Source organism: Enhydra lutris, unplaced genomic scaffold (assembly GCF_002288905.1).
Source record: "Enhydra lutris kenyoni isolate GAN:26980312 unplaced genomic scaffold, ASM228890v2 scaffoldscaffold24, whole genome shotgun sequence".
Lineage (NCBI taxonomy): Eukaryota > Metazoa > Chordata > Mammalia > Carnivora > Mustelidae > Enhydra > Enhydra lutris.
In genome coordinates, this window is record NW_019154108.1 from 25204329 (window position 1) to 25227068 (window position 22740).

General features: G+C 46.7%; 1 protein-coding gene across 1 annotated transcript in view; it reads right to left on the reverse strand.

The window, feature by feature from the left end:
- The window catches only part of LOC111150714 (BMP/retinoic acid inducible neural specific 2), a 108058-nt gene that overhangs the window by 28108 nt on the left and 57210 nt on the right, over window positions 1-22740 (reverse strand). The window contains exon 2 of the mRNA XM_022508265.1: window positions 20988-21334. Coding sequence (XP_022363973.1) covers window positions 20988-21256 — 269 coding nt within the window. The 5' untranslated portion in view covers window positions 21257-21334. The remainder of the gene's footprint in view (window positions 1-20987; window positions 21335-22740) is intronic.

Genomic DNA, 22740 nt, shown 5'->3' on the forward strand with positions numbered 1-22740 from the left:
TGACCATCCCATCCAAAAGAACACCCTCTTTCTCTCTCATTCTCTGTCTCCATGCTCTGCTTTAGTCATCTTTTTTTTAGCATTTATTACTACCCAACATAATACATTTTTTAGTTCTCTTCCTCTCCCAGTAAAACAAAAACTCAATGAGGGCAAGACTGATTCTTTCGGTCTTAACAGCAATAGAACAATGCTAAAAGTTCTAACTTGTCATACTGTTAGCAATATACATTTGTTAAATGACTGGGAGATTCTCTCATTTATTTTAAAGTAAATTCACTTGTTTTATGTCATCGCTCTCCCAATCCTTTAACTGTTTGGAAATTATTGATGACTAGATAAGAAAATGCTACAGCATGGGAATACATAGACGCAACTACCAATTAGTGATTGATCTGAAATGGAAGTAAAGTATCCTAAATGTGTATGCATATCAATGAGAAAATTAGATTTGACTTATAAAAATGTAATTTACAGGCATGATTTTGTATACTGTTTATACATAAATCAGGCACAGATGGCATTTTCTTATGCTTTGGTAAACTGAGTCAGGGCCGTCTTCCATTGTCTTCAGCAGACATGGATACCTTTCAAACCCTGGGGCATGTTTTGAACCTACAGTCCACACTCTGAAGTCCAGTGAGTACAGAGCCCCATTCAGACTCTGCCCTGCTTTACGCCCAATGTTAATGATCAGCACCTCCAACCCCTACAATGGGTCTAACAACAACTTCTGCCACACTCGTAAGGTTCAAGGTCACCAAAAGAAGTAACAATTTTAAAGTCATGCACTTTTCCTTAATCCTCCTTTCTTTTTGTCCAGCATCAGACTTGGAAAATCATATATTTTATCCAAACCAAAAAGAGTTTTGAGCATCTATTAGTTAAATGAATGAGGCTGTGGAAGCTTAGAAAGCTAAGTAATTTACCTGATTTCACACAACTACCAAGAGGGAAATTTCAGCTGTTCGAATTAGAAGGAACATTTTAGTACTATCTGCCAATATTTTTTCACGTTATCATGTACATTGAAAATTCTCCATGTGATGCATTGGGATCAGAACTGAGGACACCAAGCACAGGAAGTCCTGCTACCCCAGACTTTGCCCGGTCGCCCCAGGGGCTAAATGGGTCAATATATGAACAAACCTGTCCAAACCCACACCCATCCTTAGCCATTCGCAATGCCGGCAGGGGCCAGCAGATGCACCAATTGAGAAGGTCTATTCACTCCTCTTATGTTATGAGAAAAACCATGAAACAGAGAGAGAAGTGGTTTGCTTAAAACAATATACCCAACTGGTACCAGAATCAGAACAGAAAGTTAGTGTCCCGCCCCTCCCCCGGTGCTATGATGGCGGTGATGACAGCAACGGTGAGACCCAGAGAGGTTAGGAAAGTCATTTGCCTGAAGTTACACAGTAAGTGGTGGGGCTGAGATTAAAACCCAAGTCAATACCATTCTGTTTCGAGAACACGATTTTCCTCTGTGGAGATTAAGTGTATTTTATGGTATTCTAATTATTTTTAAAAGTTTACTATCTTTTAACGAAAGTATCTCATTACCTGGAACATTTCATTCCTTTAGTTATCTATATACACATGAGTTTACCATATATCCCAAACACAGTGCAACATATACACTGAAGCAAACCTTTTTGGATTTAAGGTGGTTTTAATACACCCATTTGCAGAAGGAGAAATCGAGACCTAGTTAAAAATCAAGTCCATACATAGGGTATCATGGGAGAAATCAAAGATAAAGGCCTGAGTTCAGCTCCTCTGGCTGCTCAGGACATCATAACACAGAATAACAGATGACTCAGAAAAATGAACAATGCTGTCTTAGGAAGCATTTTATGAGCAAATAATAAAAAATAATGGTTTACATTTAATGAATTCTTAGTATATGCCAGGCATCCCAAGCATCTAACAAGTATTAACCAATATGATATCCAAAACACCCCCATAAGGGGGAGAAGATCATTATCCTCATTATATGGATGAGGAAACTGAGGCACAGTAAGCTAATTTGCCCAATGGGTAACACCCAGTTGGTGACAGAGTCAGGATTTTAATACAAAATTTTTTTTTTAAGATTTTGTTTATTTATTTGACAGAGAGAGATCACAAGTAGACGGAGAGGCAGGCAGAGAGAGAGAGAGAGAGAGAGGGAAGCAGGCTCCCTGCTGAGCAGAGAGCCCGATGCGGGACTCAATCCCAGGACCCTGAGATCATGACCTGAGCCGAAGGCAGCGGCCCAACCCACTGAGCCACCCAGGCGCCCCAGAGTCAGGATTTAAACACAGGATGTGTGGTTTCCGAGTCTACAGTGTTTACCACCATGCTACCTACCTACCCTGTGAATCTCAAAGGGTAATCACGATTCTGTGAGTGGAAGACAGAGTGTGTGTGTGTGTGTGTGAGAGAGAGAGAGAGAGGGAAAGAGAGAATTTCATTGGAGAAAGAATAGATACGTAAGGATGGAAACTATATCTGAACACCCCCCCCCAAAAAAAGCCACTTCTGTGAACTGTACTGGGGTGTCCACCGAGAATCCGGCCCAGGCCTTGGCTGCCGACAAAACAGCTCAGGCTCTGGGGATGCCCAGTGGTTTTCTCTCCTACTTCACTAAGTTTCTTCCCTGCCCTTTGGGGCCCTTCATTGAATCAAAATAATGGGGAAAACATCTGTGAAAGGAGTTTGAGCCAGAAAGTAGTAAAAATGTACTTATAGAACTTATTAACCTGGTTCTTTCCAGCATCTGAAAGCCTCAGAAGGCACTACTGGAAGGCAGCCTGAGCTATTCAGAGAATAAATGTTCATCTCCGAGTTCTCGTTTAGTAGATTTTTTTCTAGTAATAAAATAATCAGGGCTCCTTTTTTTTCCTAGGAAAAGGATGTTTTCCATATATCAATTATATTAACACACACTACTTCAATTAAGCCATCATCTTTGTTTCAATTAAGACATCAAGTAAATCTCCATTTCAATTTAGCCATTTCTCTTAAAATCTTCTCCCACTGTGTTTGTTACACAGTAAGCAGTCTGAGAGAGCAAACATCTCACACGGGAGTGAAGCCCCCGTGCAAAGTGCCTTTAGAACAGCAGAGACCACGACAGGGCTCACAGGCTAAGCCAGAGGGTGACCAGAAACTCTCCAACGTGTACTCCCCGTGCAAGGGCTTCCCAGCCGCACATCGGGAAACTGTTATAACCAGCAGAAGTTTACTCCATTTCCCATCTTACTCTAGATTCGCCTAGGGTGAACAACACACACTTCTGCCAAAGGGTTGCCACCACCCATACAACCACTGATAACAACCAAAACAAAATTTAGGAAAGGTATGATCCAGACAATATCAGCATGCTACGGCAGCTGTCCACACCAACACAGAGAACACCGCGGCCGTGATCCAAAATCTCTCTCTACATTCTGAAATGATCAGAGATATCTTTGTCCCAAACTGCTTAACGCTCGTGGTCCAGATTGCCAACCAAGGACGCTTCCGGTTGTACATGAATTTAGGGATTTTCCCAGAACCCAAGAGCCTGTAGCAGGAGAGCTGAACCACAGCCCAGCTTGAAGGAGGGTCTCTGATGACGCTCCTTGCTTGAAAGATGGAAACAAAGAATGCCTCCAAGTCACAGCTACTACCTCTAATGTCACCAACCACGCGGCAGCACCGTGTTCCTCCAAGTGATAAGAGGTCAGCAAGAACTCTGCCAGCAAGCGCGCACCCCTGCCAGGCCCCACGCTCTCGGCAATGAAGGACTCAGAAAGAGCACAGCTGGGGTCCTCCATCCCGGGGCCTGTTTCCAGCAGCTCGGCACTGAAGCACCACTTTGCTGGCTTGTAAACTGAGAACATTGATCCAGCCCCCATGAAGACACGTTACCTATGAAACCTCCCTCCCTGGGAAGTCTCAAGGGAGAGAGAGCATTCTAGAAAGAAACCCACGGTTTCAAAACAAAACCAAAAACTATACCTTAAGGAGGCTGAAATCTGGTAACAATGAATACCGCGGCCCACAATAAAGGCCCTTGTGCCGAGACCTTGGGCTGAGAGCTGTGTTCGTTGTTACCCGTTTTCCAACAGACCCAGCTTTCCATTTCTGAGTGGAACGCACGTTCATTTCCAAGGCCACCGATACGGCTGTCATTAGGAAAGTCACATTTCCTGTATCCTGAGTAGGCAGCCCTACGCAGCCCCTCGGCCGTGACACCCCCTCGGCCGTGACACCCCCTGCGGGTTTCGCATCACCCCATGCCAGTGTCAGGGTGTCCCCGAGTGCTAGGAGCCCATCTGTTCCTCCTGAGTTAGACCCCAGGCTGGCTTTCCTGGGGAACAATCAATACCGTTTCCAGCAGAGCCAACCAATCATCACATGCTCACTGAGGCGGCAGTTCTCAGAATAGGTTTGGCGACTCCCAGAGAGGCTGCGGAGAAGTCCTATGACAGCCGTGGGGCCCAGGATGCCCACATCCAAGCACCACTTTGCAAACAATGGCAGAAAGAGTAGGCTGTCATGATAGGAAATGCTGCCCCTCTCCCCTCTTTGCCCCTCCTGATAGACTTCCAACAACCCCTTCTGGGGAGTACCCTCCTCCAACCTGAAGTTTTCAAAGGGACTGCCATGCTGAAAGGTTCTTGTTCTCCAAAAGGTTGTTTGGGGTACGGACCATATTTGTAAGAAAAAAAAAATATGTATGACTGGTTTTCCTTGAAAAATGAAGGAAGACACAGGACAGGTCATTGACTAAAATATTGAAGAACTCAGGAGCAAAAAAAATGAATTGGCCTTCGCCAAAGACATAAACAGCTCTCTCATCATTTTTCTTGTAACTTTGCTTTTTATGTAAACTGTCAACCAATGACCGTGGGAAAATTTCTCACATACCAACCAGTTCTGGATAAACGCAAACGTCTTTGTTCTGAGAGCTCACATTTCTCTCAGAGAGCTGCCTTTCCCCAGCTAGCTTGAGACTTGCCACTTTCACACAGGAATCTCAGTAAACACCAATGATTTTCCTGAAGAGCCCCAGGCACAAAGAAATCTTATTTTTCCTCATCCTCCTGCCAATATACCTCTTCTCAGGGGCCACTGCTCCCACCACAGAACTCAGTCCACCACAGAGTTATTTACCTCAGTGAGTCAGCTAAGATGGTTCCACATTGGTTAGCTGGACATTTTAGGGGCTGAGGGATGTAACATGTTTTGGCTCCAGTACAGAAGGCTGTATTTCTAGACACATCACATCATCAGGAGATTTCTATCTCAACAACAGATTACTGTAATGTACTTAGCTATTAGAGCCTTTACTGCCATAATGAATAAGACATGATTAATCTGAGCTATAAAAAGAAATTATAATAAAAACCATAATCTCTTACATTGGTGTAGAGCCTTCCTTTCATTTTTTTACCAAAAAATTCATACACAATTTTCACACCAGATCAACTATTTCACCTATACAAGAAAAAAACCTTGGAAAAGAGAAAGTAGAAATCTCATTATTTTACTCTTCACCTTTTATAGGTTAAAAAGGAAGAGACAGAGAAACTGAAGAAAAAAAAGGGGGGACCCATCTCATTTCATGAGTGGTGGAGTTTGACAAGAACCTGAACCATGCTATGAATGGGTCTATGACCCATGCTCAAGTTCAGGGACCTCTGCATACCTCTGTCCTACTTTCCAGGAAATTCTTTGGCCTTGTAGACCAAGGAGTAATTCCAAGGCAGGAAGGCTTCAATCCCGGAGCCCTTTGGTTACATAAGATGTCGGTCCTTGCAACTCGAGGAGGAGCAAGGGCAGAGGTAAGGCCGGCCCTCCCCCAGAGCCGCTGTGTCCCGCTCTCTGGTAGAATCCAAGAAGCCTAGCGTGTAGGTAATTTCGCAGCCTGCTGTGTTCTCAAACAACGGCCCGTAAACAATGATTGGCCAATTTCATTCTAATCTTCCCAATTTTGCGCTAATTAAAATCAAGCTGTAGCTTTCAAACAGTTTAATTAAGGCTGATTGGGAGAAATGGGGAGGGGAGACTCAAGCTTAAAGGAGGAGGACGAGGTCACTGCTTGGCGAGTCTCCCATGGGGGCTCTGGGGCTCGGAGAGGACACGGAAGGCAGCATGCTTGTAGAACCACGTGAAGTATGACACACTCCTTGAAAGGAGGGGCCAGGGACTCTCTGAGACCAGGATGAAGTGAAGAGGGAGCTAAGATCTGTGTTTTCTCAGGCACAGAAACCTCTGCTCTGCCTTGACCTCCCAACCTGCTCCCCACAGCTCATCTGTTCAACTGTGGAGAAAATGGCTCCGCTCACCATTCTGGGCCTCCCGTTGTGCTTGCTCAGCAAGCGAACAGCCGTGCCATGCTTCTCCACAGCACACGTCCGTGGGCTTCCTGTCAGCTACCTCACTCTAAGAGAATTCCCCCAGACTGGCAGCTCCTTCCATTATCTGACAAGTTCATTCCTTCGCAATGAGATCGCCTTTCTGGAATTTGGGGGCATTTGCTTTTTATATGAGCCACTCTTAATTGGACTAAATATTTTTTTTGTCCCTTCAATCGTTTCTAGATTCCTAGGCTCTTCTGCTAAACCTTCTCTGCCTTTAATCTAGCTTGTTAATGTGTTTCTTTTTAAAGATGGCAACCAAAATTAAACACAATTCAGTAGCTGAGCTCTGAGCCATGAGAGTACAGGATACAATTTCTGAACACATCATTATCATCAGCATAACTATCCTCATTGTGTCTCTACTGAGCCCCTGTATTACCAGGCACGGTCCTGGGTGCTTTCCATATTTTTTTCATCATCGCCACAATCTTGTAAATGTCAGTGCGGTAATCAAGTCCTCATTCTCGCTTGGATCAGAAAGAATGCCTTTTGATATGGGACTTGACGGTATCAGTCACTCAGATGGGTGGACCTCATTGCCTCCCCCAGCGATATTGGACTTGGCTCCCTGACTTCATTCTGGACAAATGAAGACAGACACAAGGAACAGGGTACCAATTCTGGGTCCAAAGAGGCATTGCATATTTTCACTTTTGTTCCTGCTTACCTGCCCTGGCCGGAAGAATTGCTTTCCCCACCTTCCCACTGATACTCCTCTTTCAGCCTGAGACCCATGATAAACGTCATTGGAGAAAACACCAAATGGCCTCCTTGCACACCTGTAGCCTGAAGCACTTGAACTCAGCCAATCTACAGATGCATGACTGAGAAAGGTTATTATTGCTTTAAAAGGAGTTTGGGGGTTACTTTTATGTCCATAATTATGGCAACAGTTAATTGACACACACAAGTTCAGTCCTATTTTATAGCGGAGCTAGCTGAGGCGTAGATAAGCATCTTAGTCAAGGACACAGAGCTTCCCAAAACTGAAGATAGTTTATGATCTTTCATATATATATGAAATATATTTCCTTTATTAATACACCTGAATATTGCATTCCTTTTTAGTATTTACATAGTAAATTTATTCAAATCCTTTCACTTGTTTTATTAAAGTATAGTTGACACAATAGCATTTTTTTTTTTTGAAGACAAAAATATTCTTGGCTAACCGTAATCTCATAGTCAACCAGACTCCTATGCCCCCTCCATTTTTTCCAACCCTAGCTTTTTGTTTTTATTTTAATTGCTGAGCCGGACCATCTATATCCTATATTCGTGAAATTGGCATTTTGGACTTAAATCTGGGGCTTTGGACTTCACCACTTCTTGCATTCCATCCCTCGTGGCAGAGACTTGGAAAGCGTTCTTTAAGCAATTTCTACCTTCCCCTTGGGCTCACAGATACACAAATTTCCCCAGCTTCCTCCGCATTTAAATGCAGTCACGTGACTGGGTTCTGGCCAGCGGGAGGTGAACCTTGCCCCAGCCCAGGAGACCTCCCATGAACTCTCTCATGCTCGCTCTCTTTCCTTGTCCACCAGGACCCACAGGAGGATGCCGAGACCCTGCATGATGACAGAGTGTGACTAGATGGACGGAGTCCTGGTCTCGAATCACTTCATGAAGCAATCTCCTTTTAACTAGCTCATAAATTGCACCAGACATGAGCAATAAGCAAATAATTAAATAAACTTGTACTAAGTCACTGAGATTTGGGGACTGTTTGTTCCAGCAGTTAGCCCACTCTAATACCTCGATCGTGTCAATCTCCTATTCCAGCCTGGCAAAAAAAAAAAATCTTCACTCTTGATTTTATTGCCTATCTTGATAAGGGGCTCTTTCAATTACCTGATTTTATTGTCTATGTAGTCAAGCATCTATGCTCCCATTTCTCCTCAGCTCAGTAACATTCCCATATGGGGTCTCTTTTTCTTGCCTTCTGAGTCTAGATGGAGATGGTGTTAGTTTTGAGCCCTTGGTTTTTATGCTATAGAATCGTAGTGTGTGAGTCCTGCTCTAAGGGAAAAGCACCTGTCACTGTGAAGGATTTACTTTGAACTATCTATAACTATAAAATCAATGAATAGATTAACTCAGGCTATAGTTAGGGAGAGCGGAATGTGGATTTTAAGTGATAAATTTGATTAATGTCTGGAGACTGCAGGAGAAAGAATTTGATAGCGTAGGACTGCTCCTGCTTTCTTTCCTCTTTCTCAATTAAACTCTGTGTTTTCTCTTCTTCCCTCTTCCCAAGATTTCCCCCTCTACTGTGTTCCATATTTATTCTCAGGAGACTCCCTCATAAGAAGAATAATGCACTTATCTTGAAATAAACCAAATTGGGATTTTGGTGATTGCCAAAGAGTTCCCATAAAGAAAGCCCTATTATCCTACCCATTTTAATGATGAGAAAACTGAAACTCAGTTGCAAAATAACTTGCTCAAGTTCCCACAGCTAGAAGTAGCAGAACTGCAATTTAAACCTTCACAGTAAGATTCTAGAGGCTGGAGCCTCAACCACTTGTTCTCTCCTTCCATCTAATTCAGTCCCAGAACATCCTACTCATATGGAGGGGTTTCATTCCCTTATTATAGCCTTAACGTGTGGCAGACATCGTACTGGGAACTGGAGATAAAAAGATGAAATAAAACATGTTCTTTGCTTGAAGGAGGTCAGAGTAAGTAAATAAATAAACAAAATAAGTTCTGTAACAGAAATGTGAACATACTGATGGGGAACCATACGTAGAAGAACCAACTCTCTTGCAGGAGCCACAGAAGTCTTCAGAGAGAGTGGATATTTAAGTGGGTTGAAAGGTGAGTAGGAGCTTGGTGGGCAGAGAAAATGGAAGGAGCCATGCAGGACATGGGAGTGGGACATGGAAAGACACATGGAACCTAATCTGGGTGAATCTGGAGATGTTTAGGGAGACTGGAACAAAAGGTAACAGGAAGAAATGTACATTCATGCTAAGAAAATGCATTCAGGTTTTATCCTTTGGGCACAGAGGGACCCAAGGAGGATCTCAGGCGGTTGGACTGGAGAAGAGAGGAAAGAACGGTGGCAAACAGTGAAGCTGGGGATGAGAGCAGAGGCTATCTTTGAAAGACCGCTCTGAGATGGAAGCCACAACTCAAATGGAGGGAGAGGCTGGGGAAGAGACAGGAGTTAGTGGTCTGGTAGCTGTACCATTCCCAGTCCGGGAAGCACAGCAAAGAGTACAGGAGACCTAAGTGCAGCGGGAAACGAAACGCACACAGTTCCGGCTATGATTTTACCACAGAAATGAAATCTAAGTGGCCAAAATCAAATCAAATGGGAGGTGGATCCAGTGCCTTGAAAAGCTGAAGAAAAGGTTAGGAATTTTTACTCCTACTTTTAACTTGACTGAAAAACCTGTATTCAGGGGCGCCTGGGTGGCTCAGTCATTAAGGGTCTGCCTTTAGCTCAGGTCACCATCCCAGAGTCCTGGGATCAAGCCCCACATCCGACTCCCTGCTCAGCGGGAAGCCTGCTTCTCCCTCTCCCACCCCCTCTGCTCGTATTCCCTCTCTAGCTGTCTCTCTCTCTGTGTCAATTAAATAAGTAAAACCTTTAAAAAAAAAAAAAAACTGTATTCATCCACTGTAAGCCCAGCACATATTTCCAACTTTTCTTGAAGCAATGGGGCTTCAGTTCCAGAGCACAGACACGACATCTTCTGAGGCAGGCCTGTGACCTAGAACCACCATCACTAACCTTTGAGAGCTGCCTAGAACGTGACAAGTGTAGGAGGAAAATGCCTGATCTGAGAAAAGTCCAGAATGTTACACTAATCCCGTTCCGTGACAAAAGCCTTGAGTGTTTTGGAAGAGGAGCATCGCAAGCTAGCTCCCTGGGAGCCAGAATTGGAAGAAAATCTTATGACAAAGTAAATTTGTGATATTTTCCTTAAGCAGAAAGATAGAAAAAGGAGCATTAGGCTAAAAAAACAAGGACGGTTTGAGAGCTACAACGTGAGGAGGGGGAGGAAGAGAACTTCTGGAGAGAAGTCACACAGTGCCAACAAGTCTTAAAAGTCAGGCAGAATAATACTCTCCAAGTATCTAAAGACCAATCATGAAGAAGAGGCAGGTAGACTGTCAAGAAATAAGAGAAAGCAGAGTCAGGACCAATAAGTGGAATTATGGGAAGAAGGACTGATTCAGCGTCAGAGGGTCATGCTTGTGTTTGGAGCTATTACCTGGAAATGGGCTTCAGTGAACACAAAGGACTGGAAATGCTCAAGTCAAGGCTGGTTGACCACCTCCGTGGGGACTGGTCTAGGAAACAGGTGATTTTCAAGTTTCCTTCTAATCCACAGATTAGAACATCATGGGTACCATTCTGCCAGCCCGTGCCCTTGAGCCTTCTCCAGTCATTCCCCTGAAAGCTCTGGTCCCATATCCCAGGCGGACCACAGAATCTGTAGTTCCCAGACTTGGTCTCCTGACCTGCAGGCACCAACATGGACGCTGCCCTACTTAGTGGAAACAGAAGGCAAAATATGTATTATCAGCCTCTACAGCCATGTTTCCTCTTCCCTTTTTTTAAAAAAAAATATATATTTATTTATTTATTTTAGAGAGCAAGAGAGAGTGCGGGGGGCAGAGGCAGGCAGAGGTAGATGGAGAGGAAATCTCAAGCAGACTCTACAGTCAGCACAAAGCCTGATGTGGGGCTCAATTTCCCGACCCTGAGATCATGACTTGAGCCAAACCCAAGAGTCAGACGCTCAACAGACTGTACCACCCAGGCGTCCCAACAGCTAACGTTTCTCCTACCAAGTTCCATTTGAGCCTGAGTTCCCAGACAACGGAGGCGGACATTCAGGGATGACCACAGCCTCCCTTCCTCACCATCTTGATCAGACTCACAGCCTAGAACATACACAGAATCAGCAGAGCACAGGCTGGTTTACTGGGTGTACAGTTGACTGTGGTACTAGGAGACCAACCATGGTGAGGGATCATCCCACGAGGATGTTTACAGGCTTCTGTGGATTCGGGAGAACTCAGTCCCCCAAGAGTCCTCCTTCCTGTCCCTCCTCTGTCACTAGCTGGTCCTCAGGTAAGGTACAGGCTCTCCTGCGCACAAGGACAATGAGAATTCTCTCAGGCCCCAGGGCTGGTAATGAAGGGCTTGGTGTGGTGCCGGGTCTGTCTACCTCATTTTTCTCCCACTACAGCCTCCTGTGTGGCCAGTGAGACTTTTGCTCACCCTGACTCATGGGGACTTCAGAGCTTGACTGTTCTTTGCGGTGGGAGGGAGAAAGAGGCACATTTCTGGGCTCAGGGAGGAGCGTGGCACAGAGGCAGAACCGGGGAGCATTAAACAAGTACAGAGGGGAAAGACTCCTTCATCTTCCCCAAACCACGTCCCGGGAGTAACAGCCCTAATCTACCCACACATACACCCGCAAATCCCACGACTGGTCAGGGAGCCCCAGCCCCATGTTCCATCTGCTCCCGTGGTGTGCTGTGGATGCGAAGGGAAGGAAGAGTGACCCAAAGCCTATGCCAGCCATGTTGGCACATGGCACTGCAAATTGACAAACCATCCTAATAAGCAGAGGTGATTTGCATCCCCGAAGGGTTCTTCTGGCTTTCTGAAACTATCCCTTGAAACAGAAGACACTTCCAAGGGGTATGTGTGCTTATGAATCAGTAGCCATGTGATCCTAAAGTCAGGAGCTACAGACGGACTTAACACTGAATTTTTATAAGCCACTGCCAGGCAAAAAATAAGATACTGCATTTTGGAATAGCATTAAGTGTCCCTCTAGTAGAGGATTCGATTTACAGAAATTTAATTTACACTGCACCCTTATAGAAATATACCGACAGTGTAAAGCCGACACAAACAGAATTTGCTGGGGGTGAATTGTTTCAGGAAGATTCATCTGTAGCTTCCTCCCACTTAGGGTTCCCCAGAGCCCAAGCGCAGATGGAGAACGGTGGAAACGGAGGACTACGGGATCTCTGAGTTAGAGGAGCCCCGCAGAGCCCCCCTGAGGCCCTTCTTCTGAGTCCCAAAGACCTGCTGGCATGCCAGAAGGAGAGCAGGAGGGGCAGAGAGCACAGGTGGCTACAACTGGAGGCTGGTTAAGAATCTTGGGCTCAAATTATGTATTTGATTCAATAAGCATTTCATAGTCAGATCCTCTATTGTATGGGCTGAGTGCTGGCTCTTCCTCTTACCAGCTGTAGGACATCCTCTAAAATTCAGTGTCTCCATCTGTCATATATGTACACAGAGAGCACCTCCCTTGTAGGTTTCTCATTATGATAATTGCAGTGTGTCTATATACTATATATCAATCATACATATGAGATATATATTACTTAGCCAAATGTGGGGCACGTAATAAACCCTCAACAGAGAGGTATTATTAATTTTACTAATATTTCATAGTAGAGGGAATACTGTGCTTTCTTTCCCAAACTAAAGAGACATTTGGGCCAATGTATCTGTCCTCGCAGAATCACCTCTTTTCTTTGCCCCTGCTCCCTTGGTCCCACAGGGAAATCAGCGAGGTTGGTAAGAGCCGGCTGTCCGGTGGTCCACGCTCTGATGCTGCGTGCTCGATGCCGAGTTGAGACCCCTGCTCACTGAAAGTTCCAGACACCCAGTGTCCTGTAGTGGACCGTCCCTTAGAGAGCCTCCCCCTCCTCCCAGTTAGCCCTGGTGGAGCGCCCCGAGAGACCACCTGCCGGGCCTGCCTTCTCTACAGGCTTCACTTAGGATTGGGCCAGTCTGTCGAGCACACCCACAGGCTCCCATTTGTCTCTAATTTGAGCCAGGGATGGACTGTGGGGAGACAGATCCTGTCTGTGACTCAGGTCCAAAACTTGATCTCTCGCCAAGTTTGATGGTAATACATGTATTCTCCTCACCCCCAGCGCCTGGGGAGTGTGCTCACCTGCTTCTGTCCTGGAGGAGGAGATAGATGTTTGGCGTGGGAACCAAACCTCCCAGGCAGCCCCTGTACTGCGTCACACACCTCCCGGCCTCCAAACACCCCCTCCAGGGAGTCCACCTGGACAGCAGAGCCCTCCAGGTGTGGGCCACATGTCCTCCCCCGATGTGCCCTCAGCACTCGTGGAGAGGCCCACACGCTCACGTGCGCCATAAATATGCTGAATGAAGAGATGCCCGCCACGTGCCACTCACTGTTCTCAGCAACACGGACTGAAATAATTTTCTTGTGGGAGATGTGGGAAGCCCTGAGGTGGGATAAATGTGGCAGAAGCGGAATAAAGAAAAAAAAAAAAAAATGAGAATCCCTGACCCAGAAAAAGCTCTTCTCTTGAGGAGAAAAAAGGAAAAGGAAAAGACCACATGACCAGCCAGTGTCCCCATCTGCCTGCATCTCTGTGTCGTGATGGTTTCTAGCTGAAGCCTACCTCCTTCGTCTCTACATGGGCACGGCTCGAAGTAGCAATTCATTCATGAATAAAATTAATTATTTCTGGAAGCAAAAATTAATCCTCCTTTTCTCTGCCCGACTGACTCAAGATCTTGCTATTAAATCTCATCTGAAAACAGAACTGATCTTGCTTTCCTCCCCTTGGCCATCCTGGATTTTCCCTCCATTTCTTGCACGTTTTGTATTTTTACATTGTCTCTTCACAGGCCATCTTTGTAATCCTGTTTCAAGCCGGGGCGGACAACCTGGATATCACCCCCATGGACGTAAGAAAATCTGAGGCAAGAGTCATTTTGTCCTGGGTGAACCTGGGACTGGCATCCTGAGAATTCATTCTGACATGGCATCCGTGGGCCAAATCTGTCCATCAGTCATGGAGAAGGTACCAAATGCCTTCTCCCTGGCGTTTGAGATACTACAGTCCGAGTTGTTTTCCGGCGTGCGGACTGTCACTCAAATGGGGCCGCCAAACTTCTAGAAATCAGCGGAACCCTGTTTTCTCTCTTCTGTAGCTTGCCATAGTGCCTGGAATCATGCAATGCACGCAGGAGACTCTCCATAAATACTTGTAAGAGGACCAAGTGAGCAAAAAACACAGTGTGGTAAGTCTACCCTGTATCTGATTTTTTAAGCATAAACGATGCTGGATTTTCAGCATAAACCAGTGGCTTTCGGGGCTCCTGGGTGGCTCAAGTCATGATCTCAGGGTCCTGGGATGGAGCCCCACACCAGGCTCTCTGCTCAGCAGGGAGCCTGCTCCCCTCCCCCTCCGCCTCCTCTCTGCCTACTTGTGATCTCTGTCAAATAAATAAAATCTTAAAAAACAAACAAAACAACAAAAAACCCAGTGGCTTTCTTGGGCCTCCCAGCACAGCTCACCATCTTCTCACCAGCTGAGCTCTCACACAGACACCCTGGTCAGAGGTCCTCACATTCAGCCAGCATCAAACTCGTGATCAAAGTAAATTCTCAACGTGTTGTTGTGTCCCCCTCCTACCTCCTCACCTGCGGATGGAGAAACAGTGCCCGTGACCAGAACCACAGGCTCATCATTGCCACCTGCCTCTGATTTTGCTCTAATTTGTGTTCTTTTTTTCCCCTAGTTTGTACACCATTCACTTACCTCCTTCCATCCCGACGGAACTCCCTCGTTGTCAAAATATAGATCCAGTGAGAAGTTTGGAGATCAAGCAGTTCCCTTGGGTGAGGCCATTTCTCTGGGAGAGCTCCCCTCCTTCCTGCCAGGGCCAACCCCCACCTCACCCCTCCCCGGGAGTCACGGCTTCCCCTGCGGTCTGACGCTGAGCAGCTACCTCGGTCGCTGTGCTGCGCGCTTAGGCAATCGCAGGGATTTACCCAGGTGGACTCAGGTTCCCTTTGGTTGCCACTTATTTATGTGGATTGCGATCTCTTAATTGGAGATGGTGCCTCACCCAGGGTTCACTGTTTATCCAAATCGGTATTTGTTAGTCCGCAAAACGTGGTTCGGCTGCTCAGTCAGGTCTGGAGCTCCTCCTGTGTGAGTGATTCCACAGCTGCTATCCATTCCTCACCTCTCCCTCTCCCGGGAGGCCCCCACAGGCTGGTTCTAGGCCCTCCAGCCTTTTCTGCTTGTAAACTTTTCTCCCAGCAGCTGGATCTATCCTTAGGAGTTCATGTGCCTTGGCGCTAGTAATTCCTGAATTTCACCTCCCTTGACTGACTCTATGTCATTTATAACATCCCCTAGAAAGAGCCCCACTCCCTGCAATGCATCATGGGGGATGCTGCCTTCTGTCCTTCTCCACCCTGGTCCACCCTGCTCTCCTTTCCACCTCCCAAGCACTTAGTGTAATCAGCGAGGGCACTTCTCAAGCTTTCATGTCATACTCTTCACCTGGGGCTCTTGGTAGACCACAGACTGCGATTCTGGGGGTCTGGGGTAAGGCCCCAGGCTCCTGCAATGAGTACGAGTTCTCAAGGCTGGTGAGTAGAGTCCTGCAATGAGTACGAGTTCACCAGATGCTGCTGGTGCACCAACCAGGCTTGGAGAAGTATGGATCAAATATTTGGTTGTCCTGTTTCTACCTTCTCTCACATGTAAGCTGTTGCCAAATCTTACTTTTCATCCTAATGAACTGCACAAAGATTGTATTTTCTTGTATTTTCTCCGGTGCCTGTTGCTGGAAGTTTCTTTTGCCCTAACCGCCCTCATTTACATCATCTGATTCTATCCCTGCTCGCCCTATTAGAAGTTTCCAGATGCACCTGCTAAAACACATGCCTGCCTCAATGGTACCAGCCTCTGGGTATCACTCCAGTTTTTCAGTTTTGTCCTACTCTGGTTCTCAAAAGTGGCAACATTTGCTCAGAATATGATCAAAATATAATATCCTTTTTTGTCAAGGAAGATACCTAATTTCATTTTTGTTTTCCTCCCAAAAGGCTTCTAATGTATCCCTAGACCTTTCCTTTCTAAAAAAGCACAGCAGACAGAAATGGGGGTAATAATGACTAAGATCAATAATTTGGAATTACACCTAGCTTTGCTTTTCTCCCAACCACCATATTATGCTCATTGTTCTGTATGATTTCTAACTTTTCTCTCTTAATTTTAATTTATTCTTTCCGAGTTTCAAGCGTTTCATCATAGTGGCTTGGATTTTTTCCAATCCCATGATTATCTCTCTATTAAAGCTTTAATACAAAAAGAAATAAAAAAAAAAAAAAACAGACTGCTCATTACTTTGATTTGTAGCAAGGAGAGAATGGAACATTACCGCTAGTGTTTCGAGAAACCATATTTACATTTGCATCAGCTCAATTTAGGTGCCTGATTAGCTTGCGTGGTATGATGAAGATGCACTTACCAGTCAGAGGGAAGTGGCATGGTCTAGAGTAATGAGCAGGAGACTCGAAGTCAGGAGCCCTGAGTGCTATTTCTGGCTGTTGAGTGGCTACCTCTCCGACCTTGAACAACTCCGTCTCACTGTCTTGGGCCCTGATAGCCCCCATCTGCTTCCCAGTGCTGCTGGGAGAGGTCGAGCACTTAAGTGTTTGTCCTAGTGGGGGCTATGGAGTCAAACAAGGGAGGGAGCATTGAGGTCACAAATGGAATTGGAGACAAGAGTCTGCCCTTAAAGCTCTTATGATGGTAAAGAGACAGGGTCTGAGAAGTGGGCTGATTTCCCCAATCTTGATCTAATAGGACTTGAGGACATGGTGAGAGGTTGGCAAATGGAATTTAAAAGCTTGCCCAAAGCTAGGCGTGATAGCCAAGCCCATCCTGTTATTTAGAAAGGCTTAACAAGAGTGCCTACTGTCTTTCTTCTCGTAATAGCGCCATCCTGAGATGGTCTGTTTTATCCCCCAGGAAAGGGAGCTGGCTGGGACTGGCATCTGGAGGATGTCCTAAGGAAGGCCTGCTCTGTTAGCAATCCCTGACTTTAGAAGAAAGATTTTTACCTGTGGTGACCAGTGTATGCCCCACAGAGGATCCCTTCATCCTTTGGTTTCTTCTTCCAAAGAGAACTCGATTGAGGGGTAAAGATTAATATACTTTGAAAAGGAAAGCAAGAGAATCATTTTTTTCTCCTTGTTGGTGTGACGCCCTCAGCAGACATTATCACAAAGACAGCACCCATGGTTCTCATCTCAATACCATTCTTTTGATGGCTATTTGTTGAGGATGATCCAATAATAGGTAATATCTATTAAACATTGTTCTAGGTGCTTAACATCAATTAACTAATTTCATTGTCACATCACCCAAATAGGTAGGCAACTATTATTGTCCCGATTTTATAAGTAAGGACATTGGGGAACAAAGCAATTAAGTAATTTGCCCAACAATACGTAGCTAGTAAGCTGCAGCTTCAGGATTTGAACCCAGGCCATCTGGCTTCAGAACCTTCACTCTAAAGCACCTGAGCCTTCAGGAATATAAACTTGAAATGGACAGAGCAACAATCTCCCGGAGCCCAGAGTTAGAGGCCAAAGTTTCTCTAAAATAACCAGTTCTCTTTCCAAAGTTAAGAGCACACTCTGATATCCAAGTAAGAACAGGTGGGATTCTGAGCTGTTAAGCAGAACCTTGTTAAGTAGAACCTTGCTATTTGCTAGTTATGATCTATTCACACCCAAGAAGAGGAGAGACTCTCTCCTGCTGTGGGAGAGAGCTCATGTGCTTCTGCCCCACGGGAAAGTCCTTATTCTTCCCCCACTACAGTTTATCTCCTTTCTTCTATGGAAGGTGTAGGTGGACACCATCTGAATTGTATATACAGAAAGCTTTCTTAAAGAAATGAATGAAAGGGATGCCTGAGTGGCTCAGTTGGTTAAGCGGCTGCCTTCAGCTTAAATCATGATCCCAGCATCCTGGGATCGAGTCCCACACTGGGCTCCTTGCTCAGCAGGGAGCCTGATTCTCCCTCTGCCTCTGCCTGCCATTCTGTCTGCCTGTGCTCACTCTCTCGAGCTCTCTCTGACAAATAAATAAATAAAATCTTAAAAAAAAAAGAATGAAAGACTGATTGCTCAAAACCCAGGGCTGATGTTTTCTGTATGCTTTTCCTCCTTGTGCCCTTCTAGACAAAATGTCCTTCTGGTCATTGGGGATGACCCTCAATGTATATTTTGCCTGTTTTCTGTGACCACTTTCGTCAGAGTCAGCAAGGTCTTGAATTTGCCAAAGAGAACTGCTACCAGAGTCAAAAGCGGAAGGGATAAAAATGAATTCCCGCAGGGATAACATAGAACCCTACAACGGTAGCCATGGATCCACCATTTTGCTTAACAACTCAAGGCAAAACTCCCAGAATGCTCCTGGAGCAGCCGTGTGTGACCACTCTCTCTTCGCCCCACCAAAGGGTCACATATCAGAAGGTTGCATTCCTGTCAGAATGACTGGTTACTGTTTCCCCAAGTGCAGGTTCAATGCAATAACTGACCTCAGAGAAACAGAGCAGCACAGTGTAAGCGATTGTCACCGTAAATGATCAGGAAACCATTACCAACTGATAGAACGGTTGATGGTACAGAAGTGATTACAGAAACTCCCCATGGGCCAACTCTGCCGCCCAGGCATTCAGGGGCTGCCGGGTTGGGGCTGGGACTCCATGAGAAGAAAAATCTACTGAGGGAGAGGAAACGTGATGGTTTATTCCCTCTGGTTCCTATAGCCCTTCAAAGTGGATGGTGGTGTTGGGATCCCCGACCTGACATTTCAGTTCCAATATACTTAAAATAGATACATATATATTTGGCGATAACAGTGCTTCTAAAAATTGGGATGAACTGAAAAGTCGAAGGTAAATTAAATCTTGTTCTCCTGGACTAGAGGGATTTGCTGCTTAAATATATTCTAGGGTAGATTTTCTCTCTTAGAGACATTCTTTAATAAAGGGAAGCATCATTCTGTATGACCTGAATGTCCAGTTTCTTATGCATTTACTGAAAGTCAAGTCAACCTCTTCTGCTCCTTCAGCTTCCCTGGAGCAGGTGTTAGTTCGGCCTCACCCAGCCTGAGCTGGAGGCATCCTGCCTCAGGGGCTCTAGCGAATTTCTTCTGCAGTCTTTGGAGGATGGCAAGAACCAGAAGAATAAGAAGCAGAGTGTGCATGGCAAGCTCTTCCAAAACCAAACCAGATCCAAGCATGGTGGAAGAGAAATGGTCTGAAAGGAGAGCTGGGTGGGTTGCTCCTGAGAGCAGGACTTTACCAGCCCCACAGGCATCTGACCTTGTCCCTCTGTCTGCTCCCGTGTGTGTGGGAATCAGGTACCAGGAGAACTGCCTCTGTAAATGGCTGCTCCTACCACTGGGGAGTCTTCCAGTGATGAAAAGCCTAAAACCTTATTTCTGAGACACTACACTACCCTAAACAGACTGCACGGTTCTTGCAGAAGTTTAAAAAAAAACTCTCAGAAACAACAAAAAAATTGTCTCCTATATAGATCTTAAGAACCCAGACTCTGGAGTCTGACGACTTGGAAGCTAATCCTGGCTCCACTCTAAACAAGCCATGTGTCCTTCTGCAAGTTCCTTAACTTCTCTGGACCTCATTGAACTCATGTGTAAAAAGCGGGTAATAATTGTTCATCCAGCGCAGGGCTGTTGTAAGGATTAAAGGAGCTGGTGTACATAAGGCACATAAAGCAAGAGGGCCCCAAACTTCAGTATGTTCATCGTTCATCCTTTGGCAACTTCAGGCTGCTGTTGTTAACCTTTTGGCACAGTGATTTTTCTGGTTTTATTTCTTCTTTGTGCTTTTTGTGTGTGTGTTTTCTCTTTTTGTGGCGTTAGAAACTCATTTGTAATTGGAAAATAAATGCCTTTGATAAAAGGCAAAAATTTCAGCCACGCTCCCAGGGTTGTCTGACGACCCCGGGCAAGGTGAAGAGGACAAGAGAGCCATGACAACAGGACAAGTGGGCAGAGGGATGAAAGGGAAGGTTTTATGCAGAGACGCACTCTTGGGAGCCCTGAGGTTCTCGGGGTCACACAAGGTGAGGATTTCTAGAAACCTCCTTTTGAAGTGCTGGTCCAGCAGCCAGGAATATGTGCCTGGTTTTCTCCCTCATCACATGGACCTGGCCCGTCTCATGTCTTTCAGCCCTGATGTTCCCAAGGATAGGTCTAAAGGGCCAAGAAGAGCCAGCCCTCTTCCACGGGCAAGGCCAGCTGAGGCTGTGGTGGGGCCGAGGGTCAAGGCAGGCCTGCCCCGGGACCCTGCAGGTCTCCCCAAGACCTCCCAGGCAGGAGCTGGAGCTGCCCTTCCTTCATTTGCATGTCTAGGTAATTACAACTCATAAAAGTATCTAACCCATTAGTTAAAACCCGGCCCCAGCATTTGACTCTGACCTCCTGCGGCAGCACGGGCCCCACGCTGACTCCATGCCGCCTGATTTGTCCTCAATTTATAAGCAGCACAACCTATAAATAGAAATCCTTTTGCTATGTTCCCCAGGAGGCATCAGCAGGTTTTCCAGCTTGTGTGTGTTTTCTTCTTTCTTTTTTTAAAAACCAACATGGGAGGCTGGTTCTCCCCCGCCTGCTCTCCTAGTTCAGTCTGGGGGCGCAGGAGTGGGCTCAGCCCGCGAGCCCCGCTCCGGTTGCGAGCAGGGCTTCCCCCCCCACCCCCCTCCCGCCCGCCGCACTCACCTGTAGATCCTGTACCTGGTGGTGAAGCCCTGCCGGAAGCGCTCCACGAAGTCTGCGTACTCCTGCGCGCGGTGGAACGGGCCGCGGTCGCTGAGGAGCCAGTCCAGGGGCGGCTGGGCGGCGGGGGAGGCATGCTGCTCGGGGAGCGCCGCGGAGGCCGTGGCCGAGACCGCCAGCACCCAGCCCGGGAGGCCCAGCGCCAGCAGGGTTGCCCATGGGGCCGCCGCCGGCCCGAGCCCTCTAAACCGAGTGCCGCACTGCCACCTCATGCTTCTCCCGGCCGGTTGGCTTCTTCATTCTCTCGCCACGCTCTCCCGCTCGGTGCCGCTCCTCCAGGGCTCCTGGAACTGGAAAAGGCCAACACCGAGACGTCAGGGGAACACCCTGGCCTTCCTGAGCCCCGCGGCCCCCGCGCGTCAGACGGCACGGGGCAGGGCCCCTTCTAGAAAGCCCGGGCGCCACCACCTCCTCTGCGTTCTGGGCCCTGGGCCTGATGCAGATTTTCTTGCATTCTGAAAACGATCCTCGAGGACACGCCACGGTCACCATTTTGCAGATGGGAAGGTGGGGTTGAGGGGAGAGGAGGAAGGTGGCTGAAGTTCAGGCGGCTTTTAAGAGAAGAAACCAGAATTTGGAACTGTGGTCATCTGACCAACCTTTACAGCACATAGCTTCTGTGTTTCCCATGTTGACTTAACACCATCTGCCGCTTCCGTCTTCCTCTCTCAGAATGTGCACTATGTGTCAGTAATAGCCCTGCAGAGTGCGAGCGGCCTCTAGAAGCTGGAAGGAAGGTGAACAGTGACCCCACTTCTCAGATTGTGGGGCAGAGAAATAGTGGGGTCCCATCACGGGTATGAAGCTGTGTAAACTGGAGCTAATCCCCTCCCTTCTCTGGGTTCACTTTTCTCTGATAAAGAACAAAGAGGCTTGACTACATAATATCCAAGACTCCTTCCAGTTTCCAAGAGCGGATCCCTTCTTTAACAGAAGGCCATGGAGGAATGGAGTTAGACTGGGAAGCCAGATGGCCCAGCAGCAGCAGCAGAGAGCAGATCTGTGTATAGACGACACTTGTCGCTCCATCTCTCCGCGCGGCATGAGCGCTCCCTGAAGGCAGGGCTGGGTCTCCTTCTAGCCTAGCTCCCCACAGCACACAGCAGGCCTTTAGAGACCCTTTTGAAGGAGTGAATGAGTATGTGCCCCGTCTTCTCTGAGTAGAAGGGAAGGTGCCAAGAAAGCAGATTCTGGCCTTCAAAACTCCTGGCTGCCTTGTGACTCCTCACAGGGCTTTATTTTCCAGTGCGTGCCCTTTGCCTAAGAATAACGAGTCATCTTTATAAACCTCTGGACAGGAGCAGGGGACTGACTCAGACTGTGGGGGTCCTTACATTGCATCCATTCCTTTGATTTTTAACAGCACATGCTGTCAGAGTCTCGCCTAGCTCTCCTCCCCGACACCACTTCAGTGCTGGAATGTGCTAGCATGACTTCCAACCCAGGGCCTGCAATTTGTGGCTTTGAGGACTTTCTCTGGCCGCCAAAACCAAAGATAGGCTCTCTGGGGATGAAGCAGGGGGTGTTAATTCTCTGGTACTTTCCAGGGTCCCATAAGGGCAGGCCAAGTGGGCTTCAGTATTTGATTCACACCCCCTCCCAGTGCCCCCAGTGTACTCTGTAATGGCTCCAGTTCAACAAAATTCCCTTGGGCCAGTGTGAATCCTGAAGAAGCTGCCAAGAGGAGGGTCCACAT